Source organism: Eptesicus fuscus, chromosome 12 (assembly GCF_027574615.1).
Source record: "Eptesicus fuscus isolate TK198812 chromosome 12, DD_ASM_mEF_20220401, whole genome shotgun sequence".
Lineage (NCBI taxonomy): Eukaryota > Metazoa > Chordata > Mammalia > Chiroptera > Vespertilionidae > Eptesicus > Eptesicus fuscus.
The window spans coordinates 43,584,987-43,609,324 of record NC_072484.1 but is presented as its reverse complement, the minus strand read 5'-3'; the positions used below and the strand labels follow the sequence as shown (position 1 = coordinate 43,609,324).

The window sequence follows — 24,338 nt, the reverse complement described above, 5'->3', positions numbered from 1 at the left end:
TTCAGGAGTTACTAACTTTGAATGTCATGAGTTCATGTTAAATAAATTTGATTTTTCCAAATTCATTTAATTTCTTCTTTTGTGTCTTTTTAAACAGGGAATATAAGGACAATATTAAACTAGTTGACGAGGGAATTAAAGAAATTGTGTCTCTGCTTAAAGAGTTTTATGGAAATGATGAGAAAACGGCATTTCTCTTTACCTCTGACCATGGAATGACAGACTGGGGTTAGTCTGTCTTTAATTGACTTATATTCTACTAGAGGCCCAGTGCACAAAATTCATACACGGAGGGGGATTCCTCAGCCCAGCCTGCACCCTCTCGCAATCTGGGATGACTGGCTCCTAACAACTCGCCTGCCTGCCTGATCACCCCTAACCCCTCTGCCTGCCAGCCTGATCGCCCCTACCTTGCCCCCCTGCCAGCCTGATTGCCCCTAACCTCTCTGCCTGCCTGCCTAATCGCCCCTACCTGCCTCTGCCTGATCGCCCCTAACTACTCTTCCCTGCTGGCCTGATCTTGCCCCTAACTGCTCTCCCCTGCTGACCTGATCACCCCTAACTGCCCTCCCCTGCCGGCCTTATCTCGCCCCCAACTGCCCTCCTCTGCCTGCCTGATCTCGCCCCCAACTTCCCTCACTGCTGGCCTGATCTCGCCCCTAACTGCTCTCCCCTGCCGGCCTGATCGCCCCTAACTGCCCTCCCCTGCCGGCCTTATCTCACCCCCAACTGCCCTCCTCTGCCTGCCTGATCTTGCCCCCAACTACCCTCCTCTGCAGGCCTGATCTCGCCCCCAACTTCCCTCCCCTGCCGGCCTGGTTGCCCTCAACTGCCCTCCCCTGCCGGCCTGATCTTGCCCCCAACTTCCCTCATTGCTGGCCTGATCTCGCCCCCAACTGCCCTCCCCTGCCGGCCTGATCTCCCCTAACTGTCTCTGCCTCAGCTCCCACCACCATGGCTTTGTCTGGAAGGAATTCAGACATCTGGAAGATGGCCGGTCTACCCAGTCTAATTAGCATATTACCCTTTTATTAGTATAGATGATTGAGGTAGTGGTAAATGGAGCTTGCAGATATAATGTTGAGGATTATATGTCTTAATGTGTGCTAAGTGTCTAGCATATAAATGTATTCTTAAAGTGTAAGTATAAAAAGTTCTGATCTTATATAATGAATCTTCTAACTATAGAAGTAATATATTCTCAAAATGAGAAATTAGAGAAAAGTAGGGAGGAGAAAACAAAAAGTATCATAGGATTAACTGTACATAATAGCATAGGTGGCAAGGTTAAGGTGGTACTACCGAGGGACTTTGTACTACTGAAAATCCACTCTACATGATCCTGTCCTCCCTGTAAGATTCCCAAGGCAAACACAGTGTGTGCACAGAGAACAAAACGAGGCAATGGACGTTCAGGTCCCCAAATCACAATATGGACTTCTAGCGAGCTGGTTCCACTTTATGAAGGGCTTTTGGCTGCACCAGCCAGACTAGCCTGGAAGAAAAATATCTAGAGACTTTGTCATGCTCTTGAGAACAGCTCTGGACTCAGCCTGCCCCAAACCTGGCTCGTTACTCCCCAAAGGCAGAGCTTTCCCTGTTCTTTCTGCCTTCGGAGCCACTCGAGTGGCATCTCCTCCAGGCTTTACTGTTATATTCTTCTTTCAACCAGAATCACTCAACAGACATTCTGCCCTTTTTTGTTTGTTCATTTGTTTATGCCTTTTTGTTATTGATGCTCTGACTTGCTTTGGGAATATTTTAAAACTAATTGTTATACAGAGTTAGTTGCAAGCATTTGGGAGTGTGGTGACTAAAATTAACTATAGATGGATTAACTTTAAGTAGTTAAAAAATAAATATTTAGGTATAAGTTAGTTCTTATATACCGGTCTTATGTCCTCTTTGTAGGTTCCCATGGGGCTGGTCATCCTTCAGAGACCTTTACTCCTTTCGTTGCTTGGGGAGCTGGAATCAAGTATCCCCAAAAAGCATCAGATCAACAGTTTAATGATGTGCTTTTGAAAGGTATAAAAATGTATCTTTATTGTTTTTATAAATAGGACATTTAAAAATAAAACCAAAGTGTAATTTTTAAAATCACTTTCAAGTTATAGTTTTCTTTTTGATCTTGTGCTATTTCTATGTATTACTTATGTATGTTCATATTATTTGGTTTACAATATTCAGCTTGAAATACACAATCTTAGTCATTTGCCTTATGAAAGTTTAAGTACAAATTATACTATTGCCATTTTTTCCCACATGCCTTATTATACTGGCATATAGATTAAACCTTGAGTCAAATCTAATCTGCAAAGACTATCAGTCAGATAAGTCACATGTCATAATTGATCTTTCACAACTGGTACTGTTGTGAAACAGTACCCTGTCTCTAGTACTTTTGAAGTCCCTCTGTGTTGCCCAAGCCTCCCTTGCTTCTCAATCCATGAAGAAAAGGAATGCCTTTTTCCTGGATCTCTGCTTATTTTGTCAGGTAAGGTTTTATTCAGAGTTCCAAAGTTTTTACTAATTGGACAGAACAAATTCTTCTCAAGTGTCTTACTCTGGATTAGTTGTATCAACTCATCCAAAGCTGTATTTTGTTGGAAATATAGATTTTTTTAAAATACAGATTTCCAGACCTTGTAACTAGATATTTTGCTTCCATGAAACTGGGTGAGACCTAGAAGTTTTGTTTTTAAAACCTTCTCCAGGGATTTAGACTCAAGCTATGTTCAGGTATTTTTACCATGGAAAACTTGTTTTTATTTGTATATTAAATTTCCTTAGATGCTTTCTTTATTTTTTAAAATTTATTTTTTTATTGAGATATCATTCTCATACCATAAAATTCACATTTTAAAATGGTACAATTTACTCTTTTGAGTATATTAACAAGATCATGCAATCACCTCTACTATCTAATTACAGAATATTTCATAAACTTTCCCCCAAGAAAACCCCGTTAGCTGTCACTCCTTTCTCCCTCTTCTCCATCATCTGGCAACCATTAATCTACTTTGTGTCTATGGATTTGCCTATTCTGGACATTTCATATAAATGGAATCATTCACTATATAGTTTTTTGCACCTGGCTTCTTCCACATGGCATAATGTTTTCAAGGTTCATCTATGTTATAGCATGTATCAGCAGTATATTTTGTATAGCTGAATAATATTCTATTGCTGTATATATCATATTTTATTTACATAGTCATCTTCCGGACATTTGGGTTGTTTTCACATTTTTTACTTTTATGATAATGCTGCCATAAAGATTTGTGTGAAAGTTTTTGTGTGGACATGTGTCTTAATTTCTCTTGGCTGGATACATAGAAATGGAATAAATGGGTCATATGAAACTCTATGTTTTTCAGTGCAGTTGCGTTATTTTATATCCTGTGCTCTGTGGTAACTGGATTAGATTGAGTCTAAATAGAAGCTAGGTTAAATAGTATGCTTGTATTTAGGAGATAGAACTGTACTTTGGCATTTGATTTCTCAGTGAATTAATGTTTTAGAATCACATGGCTTCAAGAATCATTACAGAAAAAATGTAGTTTTTCTTATATGACTATTAAGTATTATAAGTTACAGAGACAGGGAATATTCTTTTTTCTTCATCAGGTGATTAGTGTGAAGTTTTAGTAGCTGACTAGTAGAAGAAGGAACATATTTTAAACTTTATTAGCTTATTAAAGGAAATTTCATCATAAAAATATCTTAAATATATTTTATTGATTTTTCACAGAGAGGAAGAGAGAGGGATAGAGAGTTAGAAACATCGATGATAGAGAAACATCAATCAGCTGCCTCTTGCACAACCCCTACTGGGGATGTGCCCGCAACCAAGGTACATGCCCTTGACTGGAATCGAACCTGGGACCTTTCAGTCCGCAGGCCGACGCTCTATCCCTGAGCCAAACCGGTTTTGGCAACATCATAAAAATATCTTAGAACCCTTTTGGTAATATGTATATCATAATGCCATTAAGATATAGTCTCATAATCATTTTGGTTACTGCATATTGAAATTTCTTAATTTACACATAGAAAGATAGAGGAATGAGGTTATCTTTGAAGGCAGTTTTAATAGTAACTTATTATACTATTTTAAAATTTGGGATTAATGGTACATCATAGCTACAATTTTAAGTATTTTGCAAAGCAACTGCCATTACGGAAAAAAAGGAAAACTTACATTGGCTAACGGATTACCAATGCCTTAATAAACTCCTGGAACAGGATTGTAATTTGTTGTAGGCATGCTAACAGTTGTTATAATTGTGCCTTTTAGTTCCATCATTCCTTCCTTAGCCTTTGGAAATTTTGAAACAGTTATCTCCATATGAAGTTTAATAAATTATCATAGGAAACACCAAATGTTTACTTTTCAGTTTTTCTTTTAAAATTCTCATTTTAAAAACATACATCTCTGCCTTTTTAAGCATCCTTTTGGTTCATGCTGCCTTAAAATAGACTTTTGCAATACTTTTGTTATTCATCAAGCATTGATTACTCATAATAATGAAATGATCCATTCTTTTTTTCATCTTAACATCAGCTTTTGTGTCTAATGGTGTCTGTCTTTCAGGATGGAAATTGGAGTACTGGAAGAGGCAAGATATCAATCAGGTATTCATCTCAACTTAATCATGTTCTAATTTACTTTATCTTCTGTAAGAAGGTTAGACCAAAAAAAGCCCCTGAAAAACCATGTATTAATAATAATGATAATAAATGATCTTTCAAAACATTTTAATTACCAAGGGAAGTCCTTTCAGTGCAAATATTTTAACCCAACTAATCTTTCTTTTGACAAAATATAAAAAGCCTCAAGTAAAACTAAAAGGAGAAGACTCCCTCCAAGTTACATTGGCTAATTAAAGAATTATATGTAAATTGTAAATTGAAATTTGCATGCCTGTTAAATTTCTATGATTTCTTTTCATGGTTGCCTCATTTAGTTGCTTTGAGCATAGATCTAATAAAGCCTCATCATAGGTTTCTTTCCTGTAGTATGCCAGTTACCATTTCTTTTTTATTAACACATATTTTAGATTAGTAACATAATCTGTAAATGGGAAGTACAGAATTTTCATTGTTGAATATATGCTATGTAAATAGCCTTCTTTGCTGTTTGTAGAAAGCATGGCATCACTGATACATGGCCTCCAAAGTGGCAGGCAGATCTGACCTTCTCCAGGTCAGCTCTCAAGCTGACATTCCTTACTGTGGTGGATAAACCAAGGTCTAGGATCTCCTTTTCAGGCCTGTGGTTGCTGAAGCCTGTTCTTCTTCAGCATGTTAAGAATGCTCTCTTCTCTCCGGATGGACGTGTATTACCCAAATAAATGAAAATGTTTACAATCAGAATAGCAGTTTATTCATTTGCAGTAAAAATAACTGTCAAAGGGATAGGATAACTTGAAGACCATAGAACAAGAACATGTTTTTCTTATAGCCAGGCTGGGTTATAATAAAAAAACTGAATATGGATTCAATTATTGCTCTTAGTAATCCTACTTCAGGTCTACATTAGATGAGAATTTCTCTATTTATTTCTTCCATCAACATTGTTATGTGTCTGGAGTATTGTTTAAACATTGTGCAAACATTATCATTAAACAATATGTCAGGGATATAATGGTGAGTAAAAGCAGATACTAATCAAAGTATTATACGAATAAGTGTAAAATTATAGCTGTGGTAAATACTACAAAAGAGGCCTGTGAAGCCATAATATCATAGAACTGATGTACAGTAGTCCACCCTTATCCACGCTTTTGCTTTCTGTGGTTTGGGAAAGCCCATGCATGAAGTGTTTGAATCCTGGAGTGACATGATCTGCTTCTTTGTGTGCGGATTTCTCGGGCTGCAGCATGGAGGACAGATGAGAGGAGGCCTTCGGTGGATTCCCGGGGAAGGGGAGAAGGCGATTGGGAGGCCATTGGAGTTTTCCTGTTTTACATGAGGTGGTACTTAGTAAAGAGAGTCCAGGTGATGAAAGTGAGAAGGATTGAGAACCTGGGACCAAACTCTTACTTTAAATGGGGGACTAGAGAAATGAGCTACGGTTAGATGGAAGACACTCAGCTAGTGTGATACAGAGATCAAGAACGCAGTGATCTACGCAGTGCTGCTGAGAGGTCTGTTAATTATAATAATCACCACAGCGTTTGTAGCCACCAGTTACTGCAGGATTATTTTGTGCCAGGTACCTCATAAATTTAATTTCATTAAATCATGCTGCAACTCTGTAAGGGAGAAACTTTCATTTATTTTTTAACTGATAAGAAAACAGGCATCAGAGAGGTTAAATGACCTGCCCACAGTCTCAGAGATTACAAGCAAGGATTTGAAATTGGGCATTCTGACACCTAAGCACCTTACTGCCTAAAAAATTATAAGGACTAATATAAAAGCAGGCAATAAGATTTGGAAAAAATGGAGGTTACTAGCTCTTTTAGGGAGAATTGTCTATGCCATAGACAATTTCTACAAACAGCAAATAGACTCTATGGGATGATAAAAGGTCAAGTCAGGAGTGATGGGGAGGTGAGATGGAGACAGAAAGCATGAACAACTTCTGGGACACTACTTGAAAGGGAGCTATCCAAAAAGGAGTTTTGTTTTGTTTTGTTTTTGTTTTTGCTGGGGGAGGAGGGGAAGGGGGGGGGGCGTGTCTAAAGAACCTCTTATCTGGTTGTTTTTTTTATGTTTTTTTTGTTTTGTTTTGTTTTACTTTTGGTTGGCCAAAACTTCTGTTACATTCTTTCTTTAATTCATACTGCTATTTATTTTTTGTCTAGTTAAGGCAGCCTTTCATAATACTGAAAATCTATTATATAAAGTGGTCAAATTTCTAGTTACTAGGATAAGTAACTTTTTGCTTAATATGTTTAACATTTGGAGCTTTTAATGGTTTCTTGTCTAATTTATTTTTTCATGAAGTCATGTACTTCTAACAAATGACATTTTTAGAGATAAGTATCTACTACGTAGTAAATAAATGCTTGAAGATAATAGATTATAACAAACATGCAGATTATATTACAGAATAGTTGCCTTAAATTATTTTTCTTGTTGATATCTGTAGACTTCTTAAAATTGAACTTTTTCTGTTTGTAGGCTGATGTTGCACCATTGATGGCTTCTCTTATTGGAGTCCCTTTTCCCCTCAATTCAGTGGTAAGGGACAAAATTTTCTTAACAACTCTCAGAATAAAAAAATACATTGTACAGTAAAATTTACTTTCTATATGTTTCTGAATAATCTTTTTGATTACATTTAAACTGTATTTTTCTATTTCTTCCTAAATATGTAATTCCTTTTACGTGTGTATGTATTATAATCTACAACATGGAGTATAAGCCTAATAACTTACCTTTATAATTTTTATTTTCTTAAAATGTATATAAACTTTTTTTTGTAATTTAGGGTTTTAGAAAAATATTTTATTGATTGATTTGCAAGAGAAAGAGAGAGACACATTGGTTTGTTGTTCCACTTATTTATGCATTCATTGGTTGATTTCTGTATGTGCCCTGACTGGGGATCGAACCCACAACCTTGGCATATTGGGATGATGCTCTAACCAACTGAGATACCCGGCCAGGGCCTATATTTGTAATTTAGTTTTAAATGATGAAAACAGATAAATACTTTTTGTTTGTAAGCAATGGAGACTGAATCCATTTAAAGGAAATGTATTTAAAAGATATTAGTGGTTTGTTGATTCAAAGGGGTATTCAAAGACCAGACTTGGAAATGAATAGGAACCAAGAGAGCTCTGGAGAATTGGAAGAAAGAACCAAACCAGAGTCTACACTGGGGTAGAGGAGCATTACCCCTGTCATACTTTTTGTTCTTTGACCCTTGAGTCAAATTCCTGTGCTTGCTATTTGAGTCATCTAGCCTGGGATCTACCCTTCAGTGAGGGAGGCAGAGCCCCATTGGAGACCCATTACACTGTATCCAATGGGGGAGATCTCTCCACATAGAATGGTAATGCTGCTAAGAGTGGGAAGTGGATCCTGAAAAGCCAAAAAACAACAAATCTAATTTAGAATGCCGAGTAATGTGAGTTCTATGTCGTGTGTGTGTGTGTGTGTGTGTGTGTGTGTGTGTGTGTATTTTATGTAAGTGAAACAAAAGTTTCACAAAATAATCCTTACTCTTATATGCACAATATACTCTCATACTTCTTACTATGTCTTTATTTTCTTTTTAAGTATATTGATGGTGGCCCACTATAGGGATATTTTGCATGTGCAAAGCACTTAGTTCACTGCTTACTACATGGTAATTTTTCCATTAAAGGGGTAATGTTAGGTTTTATTGAACTTAGTTAATTCATCTCTTTTGCTTTACTTATTATATTTACTTTGCAAGGAAAATAATAGAACACTTTTCAGTTATGGTTTAAAGTAAGATTTTTTTGTTTTATTATTCCAGTAATTTATTTGTCCATATGTCTTCATTGCTTCCTTTGTAAGTCTATTTTGTTTTATAAGAATTGCCTGAGCTTTGTTAATACTAATATTAAACCAGTATTTATTATTTATAGGGAATCCTTCCTGTGAATTATCTTAACAACACTGATGTCTTCAAAGCAGAGAGCATGTATACAAATGCAAAACAGATTCTTGAACAGTTCAAGGTAAAATTAGACACACACAAAAAATGGACACTGCTACAATTCCTAAATTGAATATATTAACTGAAGATATTTGAATTGTGTTTTAAGAAATGATTGTCTATAAGTTATTATCTTTAAATTTTGTGTATTTTTCTAGCATCAGAGTTGCATATTTCTGAGATGCAGCATCAATGAATGAGTGTGAGAGTGTAGAACTACCTTTAAGAGTTCTCTAATTGTAAGACTATCACATATGCTTATAAAAACTACAAACCAAGTCTTTATTAATTGGAATTTGTCTCCATAGAAGTAGCATTAGTGATTGTAACATTTCTAGTCATTCGTGTACATTATTATATGCATTAAGAACTTAGAGGTCACCATTTAATTGAAACTTTCTGTTATTATTAAAACAGTTAGTGCAGCTTGGCTTATTGTTTTCTAAGAGTTCAAGTAGAATACATTACTGAATGTTCTTTTGCACACTTGATATTCTTAATTCTCAGTTTATTGTGATAGAATGATAATGTTAAATTTTTCTTTAAATATTTATGAAATAATATAGTAACACAAAATTCCATTTATCTTCAAAGTAGTTAACCATCCCTGAAGACCCATTTTAATAGATGTTTATATTTCAAAATGAAATTAGTTGATTTTTTTCTCATTTATAATAAAATAAAATATTTTCATACTTGGTTCCCAGGTGAAAATGACTCAGAAAAAAGAAGTTACTTTACCATTTTTGTTTACACCATTTAAGTAAGTATTTTATATTTATTAGCTTATAGGAAAATTTTTTCAATGAGTTTAAATGCTGACAGAATAAATTACTTAGAAACCTTGTGGTTTTTGTGCGCATTAGTGCAAACTCCAAAATGAAAGTCTCATCTATTGTTTTTGTAAGTAATGAGCCAGATGCTAAGTAAATATCTTTGTATGACTGGTAGAGGGTGCAGAGAGATATGGGAAATAAGGAGATAAATTCAACTGTGCTTGACTGGGAAGGTAGGGGGACTCTTGGCTTGGCTGACTGGGAAGGTACTGGTAGCATTAAGGCATATAGGAAGAAAGAAGAGCTGGTTTGAGAGGCAGGGATGAATGTTCAACTTACAATTGAAGTCATCAATGAATTGGTTAGAAATAGGTACGTGGATCTCAAGATAGAGATGAGAGATGATTGTGAAGATTTTGGCGCCATCAGCGTAAAGATGGTGGAGGTAACTGTTATACATGTAGGAGCTCTAGGCAGAAGGTAGAAAGTGACAAGAAAAGGCCAATGATGTAATTCTGGGAAACACTGACAACTATTGGTGGCAAAGAGGAGAGCAGACTTTAGTGGGCAGCAGATTTTGCTATCTTAGATCCCAGGAAGACATATTTTCCTTGAACCAGGAATGGGGAGAGTTGAGTCACAAATCTGGCTTTGTAGTACTGACTTGGGCAGGTTTGTTCAACCTCCATGAAATTCGTTTTCAATTAACAGGGATTTGCATATAATTAGGAAGAATTTTGATCTTGACCAAAATAAACAAATTGTTTGAAACATGGATGTTAGGGATATGATTGAATGACTTATTGGAATTATATTTAACAACTTATGTAGCATGAGTATGGTATTCATAAACTAGAAATGCTTAAATATTGCATTGCCCTGTGAATAATGTGACTGTATGCCTGTGTGTGCGGGGGGCGGCGGGGGGGAGAGGGGGAGGCGCGAGGGGGAGTGGGTGACAAAAACAAACCATAATCATGACTTGCAAGTTATGATCATATGCAATTAATTACCCTAAATATTTTAAATATATATCAAGTAGATTTACCTTTAAGGAGTGTCCCTGATTATGAGTATTACATATGCTTATAAGCCAAGTCTTTATCTCTTGGAATTTGCCCCATATTATATCACATATATGTATCATATGCATCTGTTTATTTATAATGCAGTGGTATAGACAGATCATAACAAAATAAACAAATAAATGAACAAGAACAGTATTATCAATTTCTTGAGAAAATAGATTAAGGAACAGAAAAGAACTTATGAAGAAAATACATAAGACATTGAACTGAGAATAACTGAAAGTTACTTTAGCCCAGCCACTTTAGAAAGACTGGTCAGGGAAGCACTCTTCTCTAAGAGGTTCAAGTACACACTACCCGCCTTCTTTTACTCAGCTTGCTCACTCACCATGGACTTGCTCTGCTTTTTTTTTTTTTTAAATATATTTTATTGATTTTTTACAGAGAGAGGAAGAGAGAGGGATAGAGAGCTAGAAACATCGACGAGAGAGAAACATCGATCAGCTGCCTCCTGCACAACCCCTACTGGGTATGTGCCCGCAACCAAGGTACATGCCCTTGACCGGAATCGAACCTGGGACCTTTCAGTCCACAGGCCGATGCTCTATCCACTGAGCCAAACCGGTTTCGGCTGCTTTTATGCTAAACATCTGCCTACAGAGCCACTGCTCGCTTTGTGACATCTCTGGGCTCAGCAGGAGCTGATTCCCACTCACTGGCTCACCCACCCTGGAGCAAAGCTACTGGCTCTTCCTGCAGACTTGAAAATCACCATTTGTTGAAAGCCTGCAATATAACCAGAAAAACCTAAGATAATATGAATAATAGACTTTCTTGTTGTTGTTAATCTTCACCCAAGGATATTTTTCCATTGCTTTTTAGAGAGAGTGGAAGGAAGGGAGAGAAACAGAGGGAGGGAAACATCGATGTGAGAGGGAAACATTGATTGGTTGCCTCCCACATATGCTCTGACCTGGGGGACCTGGGGCCAGGGAATGAGCCTGCAACCGAGGTATTAGGTACGTGCCCTTGACCGGAATTGAACCTGGGACCCTTCAGTCCGAGGGCTGATGCTCTAATCCAGTGGTCGGCAAACTCATTAGTCAACAGAGCCAAATATCAACAGTACAACTAGTGAAATTTCTTTTGAGAGCCGAAAACTGACTTCTGCGCATGGGCCACGAAGTTTCAACCGCACTGTACGCGCGCGCCCACACGTGATATTTTGTGGAAGAGCCACACTCAAGGGGCCAAAGAGCCACATGTGGCTCTCGAGCCGCAGTTTGCCGACCACTGCTCTAATCCTTTGAGCCAAACCAGCTAGGTCAAGAGTAGACTCTTGAGAAAATATATTATTTAAGGAACAGAAGAGAACTTAAAAATATTAAAATCCTCAGCAATATCTGAGAAACTATTGTATCCACAAAATAAAAATCAGCATAAACTTTGCAAAATGAGAAAGATTACAGAATGTTTTTTTTAAAAGGGGTAATGCAACTAAAAATTTAGGGAATGCTAAACTGTACAAGAACAGTCCAAATGGGAGGCAAGTCCTCCAGATTAGAATAGGAAGTGAAAGGGGTTTTAAATAATATATGGGTTGAGTAAGGAGCTGGGGGAAACACGGTGACTTACACAGAAGGCATTCATTTCTTCATCCTCCAAAACAGTGACAACTGGAAACTTCAGGGTGTACATTTCAAAGTGTACAAGAAAGCATGCTTTAATTATGGAGCAGCCTAAGATGTGACATGACTTTGAACAGTTGCAGAGAGTATCAGAAAGGGAAGTCATTTGAACATTGACACATGGATCAAGGAAATTTAATTATAGTATAAAACTTTGCTACTCGGTGAACAGTATTTAAATAATTGTGATGTAAATATTGGTTTTTAGTTTTTAAAGTCAAACCTTAGACAAAGTAAGGAAGACTTAAGATTAGAATGCAAATGTTACCAACCTTGACAATGTATGGAGTTACAGGTTGGCAGGCTGAAGGGGAAAGAAATATAAATAGAATGGTAGTGATTCTGTTGTCTTCATAAAATAGAATGTGGATTCAGGCAATAGGTTAAAGAATAAGACAGATTAATAAAGTGACCAGCATAGTCCTAGCTGGTTTTGCTCAGTGGATAGAGTATTGGCCTGTGGACTGAAGGGTCCCGGGTTTGATTCCAGTCAAGAGCATGTGCCCAGGTTGTGGGCTCAATCTCCAGTAGGGTGTGTGCTAGAGGCAGCTGATCAGTGATTCTCTCTCATCATTGATATTTCTATCTCTCTCTCTCCCTCTTCCTTCCTCTTTGAAGTCAATAAAAATAAATAAAGTGATCAGCGTAGCCAATAGAGGAGGCAAAAAATAGTAATATGACCATGTTGAAGGGGGAGGAGACAGTAGGCACAGCTAGTCAATGGAGAGTCAACAGAAAGTATCTCAGGTCATCAAATCAAGAAATAGTAATAAAAGCATATTATTAAGGCCTTGGGCTGGTGGCTCAGTTGGTTGGAGCATCATCCCCTGCATCAGTGGTCGGCAAACTCATTAGTCAACAGAGCCAAATATCAACAGTACAACGATTGAAATTTCTTTTGAGAGCCAAATTTTTTAAACTTAAACTTCTTCTCATGCTACTTCTTCAAAATAGACTCGCCCAGGCCGTGGTATTTTGTGGAAGAGCCACACTCAAGGGGCCAAAGAGCCGCATGTGGCTCGCGAGCCATAGTTTGCCGACCACGGCCCTGCATCAAAATGGTTGTTCGATCCCCGGTCAAGATGCATACAGGAGACAAACAATTGATGTTTCCCTCTCCTCTCTTAAATCAATTTTTAAAAAACAACAACACAAATATAGCCTCAAGTGAGGATTAAAAAAAATAAAAGCATATTACTGAGAAAAATAGAGATAGCTACCAGAATAACTAAAAACAGACCTTTGAAGAGTGTGTGTCTGATTTGGGGACTTGAGAGATGAGGAGGTTGGACAGGGATTTATTGGTTGTCATTATGCCCTCCTGTACTACTATTTATTTTTTAAAATAATGTGCATATATTGCTGTGATAAAACATTTTAAAAAGAAACAATAAATATTTGAATCATTGGCATGAATCATAAAATCATTTATTTTTTCATATAAATTTTAGAATCATCATCTTAAGTTATATAAAGAATTCTTTGGTTATTATACAATATTTCAGAAGTAATTTGGAGGGAATTACAACTTTTATAATATTGAACATTACCATCCAACATGTATTTATTTATATCTTCAGTTATGTCCTTAAGTAAAATTTTAGTTTCTCCCACAATATGCATTTCTTATTATTTTATTCCTGGATATTTTATTTCCATTCTTGTATAGTATCCTTCCCCCCCCCCCTATTACTTAAGCTCTATATACCAGGAAAAACAGTTACACTATTTACCATCTGAGTACTATGGACTCTTTATTTTTCTCTAGTCTAGTGATTTTTTTTTTTATTTCTACGCCATCTGTTTTCTTCTAGTCACTATTATATACTAGAGGCCCGATGCACGAAGATTCGTGCAAGAATGGGCCTTCCGTCCCCTGGCTGCCGGCACCACCTTTGCTCTGGCCAGAGTCGCCTTTCCGCCTTCCCATGCTGCCCGGAGGCCCAGAGCAGCTGGGGTGGTGAGGAATGCCTGCATCATGGTGATGACGCAAGTGTCTTGCCCCACCCCTGGCTGCTCACACCTATGTATGCAAATTAACCCACCATCTTTGTTGGGTTAATTTGCATGCTCACTCCTGATTGGCTGGTGGGTGTCGTGAAGGTATGGTCAATTAGCATGTTACTTTTTTATTGTCAGCGTTGTCCACTTAGAAACTATATCAGGTAAATATCGGCACATAAATATCATAAAAGATGAAAGAATACTGTGTCACGCATCCTATTTTTGTTGTTAATCCTTACCTGAGGATATTTCTTTCTTTTTTTTTTTTTTTTTTTTTAGAGAGAGTGGAAGGGAGGGAGAGAGGGGGAGTTGGAGAGAAAAGAGAGACACATCAATTGGTCGCCTCCCTGGACCACATACCAACCAGGGCTGGGTGCTTGGGCAGACACTCTAACCACTGAACACACTAGCTGCCGGGAACCAATTCCAGCATGTCATAATTACAAGAGTTTCACCAAAAGGTTGGTGAAGCTTGGGGAGCTCAACAAGGGTTGAGTCAAATATAGTTTACCTGTTGGAACTGCTAAAGGGCACTTTCCCCAAACCTGAATAGGATTGTCTGCTGCCAGACAGCTCAGGGCATTTTATTGCCTCTTATTGGTCAAACACCTGAACAGCTGTAGGCTATTCCCCAAACTGACAATACTTCTATAAACCCTTTTAAACCTTACCCTTTGAAGTGTATATCTCCACCTTGCCTTAGGACAAATTGTGTTAAATAAATAGCAGGGGGTCCTTAGACAAGGGACTTTAGTTCCTTTAGCTGAAGATCCTCTGACCCCCAATGCCTTTCAAAATTATCTTTTGTCTTTGGACTCCTTCTTGAATCTACGCATCAGCCCCTTTCTCCAGAATGCTGAACCCTTTGTAACGCTGGGACAAGATCCCCGGCAACTAGCCAGGGCATCATACATTCTTTTTGCAAAACAGATAGCTTACTTAGGTAGGTTCCTATTACAAACAATAGTGTGATGAGGTACTTTCCTTTTGAACAAGAACCATCTTTTATTTTTATTCTTATAAATATGTTGTTTAGTCACTGATTCATAAGTTTGAGAAAATTTAGGATATTGATATCTGAAAATTCATAATCTTGAGATCTTACTTACATGATCCATTTCACCAGCATCATTGTATTTTAGTTCAATGGTATCTGTCTACCATTCCTCCATTGTCTTATTTAGTCTTTTTCAGCATTAATACTTGATGAATAATATAATAATTTATAGGTGATAAAATAGCAAATGTTTCAACAAAAAGGAAAATTAAGACTGCTAAAATCCTATAATGTATCTTAGACTTGTAAAAGGGTCCAGTGGATCCATATAGTAATTGTATATCCTATTTTACCCTATTCCTTAAAAAGTAAGTACATTTTATTTTTTATATTTTAAAGACCTGTGAGAAAGAATAAAATAATGAAATAGCCATTCGCACATATAGAACTGTTGAAAAAAGAAACTCAAAACTAAAATTGAGTCCAGTGGATCCCAGTGGTATTCCAAGGGTTGACCAGAAGGTGGGGCTATATGACTGGAAGAAGCATGAAAGGTTTGCCTCCATGTGAAAGCATTTTAAAAATGAGGAAAAACACTTTATATTTAAGTGTGTACTATACTGTAGAGGTCAAAGGAAGACAAGAAAAACTTTAAAAGAAAAAATTCTTGAAATTAAGAAAGTACAATTATGGTCTCTTAAGAAATATATTAGAAAAAAATGAAAATGGGAAGGAGATTATTGTACCTTGCCAATAGAAGCAAAAACATGTTATCTTTTATTTAAAACTCATTATGTAAATTCAGAGAACTTAAATTTTAACACAGTATTTAAATGTATTTTCTACTAAAATGGCAAAAAATACTTTGATTCTTTTTAATGTATTTGTTTCTTTTAGGCTATCATGATTAAAAGTTCCTCCCATAGGCCAAATTTAAATACTGGTTTTAATGTCCATCTTTCTACCACTTCATCCATCCGATGTACTAATTATTAGCTAGAAATATAGTTTTCTATCTTAAAAATGCCCTAAAACTTTAAAAGGTAACTTTTACACATCACATACATACATGTATAGAAAAAGATCCATTTACTCAGTAATGACATGAAAAATGACATGATTCTACATTATTAGTCATTCTAAAGAATGCAAATTATTCTAGAAATAATTTTTTTATCCTGCTTTCTCTGTCTTTATCTTCTTGAAATATTTTTCTTTAATATATTATAAAAAAATATATACTGGATCTTACTAAGTGTCTTTAAAATATTATGTGTACATGCAACAATTATTTTTGCAATAAAAATCTTAGTAAGAAGATATAATACTTTAAAGGGCAGCATTTAAGGAGATTTTGTCCTCCAAACAATAGTTCATCTTAAATAATTGATAAGATTTTTGAATAATCCTATTTTTATTTTTGTTGATCCTCACCTGAGATTATTTTTTCCATTGCTTTTCAGAGAGAGTGGAAGGGAGAGAGGGAGGAAGGAAGGGGGGTGGGGGAGAGAGAGAGAGAGAGAGAGAGAGATATTGATGTGACAGAGACATTGATATGAGAGAGACACATCGACTGGTTGCCTCATGCATACACCCTGACCTGGGGCAGGGAGTAAACGTGCAACCCAGGTATGTGCCCTTGACCGGGATCAAACCCGAAACCCTTCGGTGCATGGCCCGACACTCTAACCACTTAGCAACACTGCCAGGGTGCTAGCATTTTAAATTTTAATTTTGAAGTACTTCAAACATGTTGAAGAAAATGGAGAATATAACAAAAATCTTTGTACCCACAATCCATGTTTAACAAATGGTAACATTTGACTGTTTCTTTAGATCCTCTTTTTTTCTTAAGATATAAAATGATGTAATATAATTGAATCCCTATTTTAAAAATCTACCGGTTTTTAATTGGTACTTCATATATAATACAATTCTTTTTCCCATTCTGTATGATTTTCAAGATTTATCCATGTTGACACATGCAGATTCCTTTATTCATTTTAATTTATAGATTATATTCCTCTGATTACTTCCCTGCCAACCCCCCTTATGCTGCTGCTGTTACTTGTTTTGTCTTTTTTACATAAATGTTAATATATTGTACCTTATGTTCTGGACTTTACATTTTTCACAAAACTTCTTTATGTTTAAAATATACAATACCAAGATTTATTTTATATCCCTTATCAACTTATGGAAAACTAAAAGAAAATTATATTGGGGGACAAGATTTTCCTAAGAATCTTTAATCGTCATAATGCAGCAGTGAAGTTGGTAGAGAACATTTTGATGAATTCCAGACATATTCCTAACCTTTGATATGTCCCAAGGTTTATAAATAGTCCATTTAGGAGAAATATAAATTAGCTGGACCCTGGTTGCTTTACCTAAGTACTTTATATTTAATACAATGTAATGGAATTCATTAATGCAACATAAATATTTCTCTTTTAAAATGTTTTTTTCTCTCATTCTTTTTAGGACTCTGAAGTAATTTAGTTCTAGACCAACTTTCTTTTTATCCTTTAATTTAGCATATCATTAGGTGTTTTAAGAAGGGCACTGTATATTACTCACTTATTTCTCTTCCCTTTTTAGGCCTGCAATCTTTTGTTAGCATTTTAATCAATTAATATTTATTGATTCATTTTATGTGCTTAGCACTTTGCTAAGTATTATTGTGGATATTAATGTAAATAATTAATGGCCCACACGGAGGTTAAAATTTAATTGAAGAGAAATAAATTGCTCATTAGACCACACTAAAGTGCTAATGGTGTGAGGTGAGGTTTGGAGTGGATCATAAAGGATGCTGAAGATTGGATTTTGGAAAGCAGAAAAGAGAGGATCGTTATGAACAAGAACTCAGATAACTCAGATGTTAATACAAGATTGGTGACAAATGAAAAGTTTAACCACTTTATTCCTGAGGGTGTACATTTGGGAAATTAAGAATAGAAGATGGTCATGAAGAGTCCAGAGAGTTTAGAACTGATGAAGTAGGCAGTGAGATGCCCACATCAATTTCATGTAAGTTAGAAGATACGCTCAGTATGTCAGGAGGCCGAGTGGATCAGAGCAAGGGAAGGGAGAGCAATTAGAAGGGTTTTATCAGAATTTGGAAAATTCTACTTAGATGGGGCCTTCAAAGAGTGCATGTGCCCTCTGACCCAGTAATTCCATTTCTAAGACTTTTAGGAAAATATCCCAAAATGTGTTGTGTCTGAATGTCAGGGAGCTAGGTCATGGCAATATTTTGAAGTAACTTTTCTTTCATGTGTTCCTGCTCCCTGGTACCTTTTTCCTCCAAATTCCAGTGAGTCCAGGGGTGGTGAATTTTCCTGCAGTCTGAAAGAGCTGTGGGGTTCCCTTGAGTGGAAAGCTCTGGGAGCCTGGGTGTAGGTATAGGTTCCTAGAGGTTTCTAGAGGGTTTGTAAATGAGCTTCTGGGGTTTATGAATTTTCAGAAGTTATATGTAAGATTTCAGATTATGTGCATTTTCTAGGCAGAGTTTCAGATTCTGAAAGAAGTCTGTGACCCCCACCCAAATCAATAGCATTGCTTCAAAGATTTAATTCCTACAAGTCTCAATCTTATCTCTTCAGAGACTACCAGAACCAAGTAGAAGGAAGATATGTGATCATATTATGGCACACCGTATGAAAGTGCCAATATTTAATTTAGCAGCTATTGAAATCTATATACATAAAAGGCTAATATGCTAAGTGTTCGACCATCTGACCAGACACTATGATGCACACTAACCACCGGGGGCAGACGCTCAATGCAGGAGCTGACGTGACGCGCACTGGCCATTTACAGAGAAATGCCATAGCTGACCTGGTGCCACAAAGCAACACTCAGCTTCCCCCAAGTGGGACACAGTCTCTACCACCACCCCAGAGTAACAGCCACCAAATTGCAGCTGACACTGCCAAGACCTCATGCTGCAAAATGCGGCCCCCAGCCCAGCCCAGCCTGGAAATGGTGGCTATGGTTGCTGGGTAAATGACGTCACATAGCAACTCCTGGCTTCCTCTCCCTAGTGACTAGCCTCCTTGGAGTTTCTTCAGCCCAGGAACATGACTTGCTTTATAGCCAGGTGCAAACATTTTACACTTTAACCAAATGTCTGTGAGGCATTTTCCTGTGCCTCATCTCATTTGATCCTCACAGAAGTCCTGGAATAGGTAGATGGGAGACTTGGTAGAATCCTATTTTCCAGAAAACGGAGATTTAGAAAGCTTAGAAACTTGACCTGACTGAAAAGAAGTAAGAAATGGTGGAACTTGAAAATGACTTCAGGTTTTCTCAATGCACAGAATATAGTCAAACACTGCTGCACTTAAATATTTTACCCTTTGTTCTCCCTGCATAATCTACAATAATAATCTGTTTTGTGTTGATATTTACTGCTGTGTTGCTGACAATTACCTGAAAGAGAAGTTTGGGGTGCTTCACTGGGCTGGAAAAAGTTTAGCTAAATCAGAAAGCAGGTCTAATTAAGCAAGTTTATTCTTTAGCTATAAAAGGCTAAGTTGAGTCTCACATGTGCAATACATATAAAGCTCTTGCTGGCACCAATTGCACACATGTGTTTCAATCTATCATTGTTGGTCGTGAATGTGATTGACACTTCTATTATAGAGAAAGGGCAAATAGTGATATTAAAATATTTCTTCTAATTAATTTCCTTTCAATGTGCACGAATTCGTGCACCAGGCCACTAGTAGAAAAATATCAAAAAGATATATGGTATAGGAAAAGAATGGCAAATAGGTTCAAAGTGTTTACTAAATTTGATCGTTGGTTAGTCTGTGCCTGGGGCTCTTTGATAGACAGTTCTTGGGCAGTCTGACTCCGGCACAAAGCACCAGGATGGCTCTGCCTAGTCTGTTGTTTCTGCCATGAGCACTGCGGAGGCTGAGCAGTGGGGGGCTGAGCACTTGGGGCGCTGAGTGATGGGATTCACATTGCTGTGCCATTAATTATGCTCATTTAGTCATAATTTCTTTGTTAGCTGGAGTATTACACTTCTTCAAAATGATGTGTTATCTGTCATAAGTGTAGTTTGGCAATTGAAAACCAAAAAAATTTTTTAAACCAAATTTAACTATAAGCTATTTCTTGGAGGAGTTCAGATAACCTGTAATAATACAATTTAGCTCAAGGTTAATTTCTTCTTTTCTTTTTTTATTTTCTCAATTTTCACCATCCTTTAATTTTCATTTAAGCAAAAAAGAAAAAGAAAAAGAAAAAATATAATTGAAATGAAGAAACATTTTAAACCTAACCTTTTTTTTTCTCTTGCAGTTTGCTTTCTGATTCTAAACAGCTTGACATTTTAAGAAAAGCAAGATCTTATATAAAACAGGAAAATTATGATGAAGCAGTAAGTATGGAGGCCTTCTATATATATAAATGCCTAAAGGACCAAACAATTGGCCAACCGGTTGCTATCATGTGCACTGACCACCAGGGGGCAGATGCTCAATGCAGGAACTGCCCCCTGGTGGTCAGTGTGCTCCCACAGCGTGAGTGCCACTCAGCTGACCAATGGGCGCCAGACGCCGGGCTCACAGCTGGCAAGTGCAGCTGCGGTAGCGCAAGCCTCTCCTGCCTGCGTGGCAGCACTACTGAGCAGGAGCCACTCAGCTGACCAATGGGCGCCCAGCCTGGGCTCAGGCTCTCCCTGGCTGCCTGCCGCTTTGCGCACTACTATTTCCCTCGGGGGATTGCGCACTACTATTTCCCTCGGGGGATGTCGAAACCAGCAGTCCAACATCCCCTGAGGGGTCCTAGATTGTAAGAGGGCACAGGCCAAGATGAAGGACCCCACTGATGCACGAATCTGTGCACCGGGCCTCTAGTACATATATAAGTAGCTAATCACCATTTTGGGTGTGGAGAAGGGCACAGTGTGGCAATGGAAAGCAAGGTGGGCAGGCCAGGGAGCTTTACTGAACCCTCAAGTAAGGGCTGACTTTCTTTTTCTTTTCTTTTTTCTTTTTATTTTTTATTTATTTATTTATTTATTTATTTATTTAAATTTCTTTATTGATTAAGGTGTCACATATTTGTCCTCATCCCCCCATTCCCATCCCCACCCCTCCCCACGGATGCCCCCACCCCCCTGTTGTCCTTAACCATTGGTTAGGCTCGTATGCATGTACACAAGTCCTTTGGTTGATCTCTCCCCACTACCCGCACCCTTCCCTACCCTCCCTCTGAGGCCTGACAGTCCGATCGATGCCTCCTTGTTTCTGGGTCTGTTCTTGTTCATCAGTCTATGTTGTTCATCATTTCCCCTAGATGAGTGAGATCATGTGTTACTAGAAATATACTTATAAGAACCGAATGTGAGACGAGCAATAATAGTTATGCTGACAGGCAAATGAATCAGTCTATAGGGAGTTTCTTTCTGGACCAACAGTTCTTTTGAGACCCAATTTCAATGTCCACCAGTTCCTTATGTGTACATGTCGGCACTGACTTTTCAGCTCTGGATGGTGGATAAATGGTGGTAATGCAGGTCCGACTCCCTCTGGTTTGGTCTCGCCTGGACGCAGGGGCGCGGCTTCTCCCGGACTCAGGGGCGCGCGGCCTCATCCGGACCTGGGACCCAGCATCACCCAGGCCCCGGGGCGCGTGGCCTCACCTGGACCCAGGTGTGCGCAGCCTCACCTGGTCCCGGGATCCAGCCTCACCCAGACCCAGGGGCGCGTGGCCTCACCCGGACCCAGGGGCGCGGCCTCACCCAGACCCGGGACCCAGCCTCACCCGGATCCAGGGGCACATGGCCTCACCCGGACCCGGGATCCAGCCTCACCCGGACCCAGGGTCACGTGGCCTCACGCGGACCCCGAGGTGCGTGGCCTCGCCCGGACCCGGGACCCAGCCTCACCCAGATCCAGGGGTGCACGGCCTCACCCGGACCCTGGATCCAGCTATACCCGGACACAGGGGCGCGTGGCCTCACCTGGACACAGGGGCACGTGGCCTCTCCCGGACCCAGGGGTGCGGCCTCACCCGGACCCGGGATCCAGCTTCACCCGGACCCAGGGGCGCGTGGCCTCACCCAGACCCCGGGGCGCATGGCCTCTCCCAGACCCAGGGGCGCACGGCCTCATCCGGACCCGGGATCCAGCTTCACCCAGACCTAGGGGGGCACGGCCTCGCCCGGACCTGGGACCCAGCGGGGCTTCGTCTTCTTGATCCCAATTCCTGCCGGTCAATTCCCTCTCAGCAATTCCTTCGTCCATTTTCTCAAAGCTCCGGGGCGGCTGCCGCGGAACTCGCTGGGCGGTGGGCTCGGCGAAGCTCCGGTGCACCCGGTGCGCGGTGGCGGGCTGGTCCGAGGTCGCTGCGGCGGCACTCAGGTCTGCAGCGGTGACCAGTCGCCGGGCGAGCGCACCTGGATCCGGGACCCAGCGGGGCCTCGTCTTCCTGATCCCAACTCCCATCAGTCAATTCCTTCTCAGCAATTCCTCCAGCCATTGTTCTGGATGGTGTCTGCTCTGTTTTCCAGTTGTAGTTTCAAAATTGTTGTGGTAGGCAACAATCAGGCGTCTGCCCTATGCCGCCATCTTGGTCCTCCAGAAGATTATTGAGTAACCTTATAAATGTGGTTCTGAACACTGTGTCGTCCATTAGTTTACTTTCCTTCATCCCTTCTATTCATGACCTGCTTTGGTGTGTTCACCTTTTGGCTGCCTCCCTATAGCTCAGCTTCCCCAATCTCCCTAGGTGGTCGCTCTTGATAACCCCCTTTGTGGGCTGAGTGCAAAGTCTTGGTGTTGTTAAGCCTTGATTGCTGTTGGTATACTGGGAGGATTTGACCTCCAGTCCAATTGGCTGTGAGGATCAGCTGTGTCTAGGCCGGGAGACAGCCTTATTCAACTAGACTTGCAAAATTGTAAAAGCCTCTGTGCTCAGCTTGGATGGGGCGAAGTTTCAGGGTGGAGCCTACAGCCTTGGCTTCCCGTCAGCCCCGCCCTATGAGGTTCCTGTATCTCAGTGTCCTTCTGTACTCCCTGCAAACACCTCTGAGAGAAAAGCGCCCTGGTGTTTCGCCCGCTGCCAAACAGTCTAGTCTCTCCCCCAATGAATCTGGATTCCCAGGGTCTTGCCCGGAACTGGGGTTCAGTGCAGTCGGAACTGGGGTTCAGCAAGATCCGGAGCTTTTGTCTCCTTCCCGCTAGGACAATTCAGCGGCACAGTCAACAGTCCGTTCATGTGCGCACCTCTGGAGCTCTGCCTTTCGCCGCTCCTCTGTGTTTCCACCCCACAGCCCAGATTCCCCCAGCATGAGCCTGGCTTCCCAGGGTTTCGCCTGGAACTGGGGTTCAGTGCAGTCAGAGCTGGGGTTCAGCACAATCTGGAGCTTTTGTCTCCTTCCTGCTAGAGAACGCCGGCCAGGCCGTCAGCTGCCCCTTCCTCTTCGGCTCCGTCCTCCCCGCACGCGTGCGTGCTCGTGTCTCCACCCGTGTCTCCATACCTCAGGCTTTTACGGCTCCTCTGATTTTCCTTGTGGTTTTCTCTTTCCTTCTAGTTGTGGGCATTTCAGTCAGCCAGCTTTCCTGTGGTTCTGGATGATGTCCGTTTTGACTTTTAGTTGTATTTTTGAAATTGTTGTGCCAGGCTGTAGGTTAGATGTTTAACCTATGTCGCCATCTTGGTTTCTCCCCTGACTTTCTTTTTCTTATCTTTTTTTAAAAAATATATTTCATTGATTTTTTTTTATTTTTTTTTTTTTTTTACAGAGAGGAATGGGGAGGGGAAGGGAGTGAGGTAGAGAGTTAGAAACATCGATGAGAGAGAAACATCGATCAGCTGCCTCCTGAACACCCTCCACTGGGGATGTGCCCTCAACCAAGGTACATGCCCTTGGCTGGAATTGAACCTGGGACCCTTCAGTCCACAGGCTGATGCTCTATCCACTGAGCCAAACTAGTCAAGGCAGGGCTGACTTTCTTAAGTAGCTGCTTTAGCCCTGGACATACTTCTCTTATTTCAGAGGAATTATGGGTAGATGTTTTGGAAATGAACAGTTGCTATTTTCTATAATGAAAAGGTATAATCCAAGTTTCTATCATCTTACTTATGCATAGCATTTTAGAATGTGATATAGTTGTACATTTGGAATTATCAACACATTATCAGAAATCTACTGATTCATATAGAGGCTCTGACTTTTCC

General features: G+C 39.5%; 1 protein-coding gene across 1 annotated transcript in view; it reads left to right on the top strand.

Moving 5' to 3' along the window:
• The window catches only part of PIGN (phosphatidylinositol glycan anchor biosynthesis class N), an 82,105-nt gene that overhangs the window by 15,388 nt on the left and 42,379 nt on the right, over nt 1-24,338 (top strand). The window contains exons 8-14 of the mRNA XM_028157610.2: nt 98-228; nt 1,912-2,028; nt 4,598-4,638; nt 7,135-7,194; nt 8,574-8,666; nt 9,352-9,407; nt 20,454-20,532. Of these exons, the coding sequence (XP_028013411.2) occupies nt 98-228; nt 1,912-2,028; nt 4,598-4,638; nt 7,135-7,194; nt 8,574-8,666; nt 9,352-9,407; nt 20,454-20,532 (577 nt within the window). The remainder of the gene's footprint in view (nt 1-97; nt 229-1,911; nt 2,029-4,597; nt 4,639-7,134; nt 7,195-8,573; nt 8,667-9,351; nt 9,408-20,453; nt 20,533-24,338) is intronic.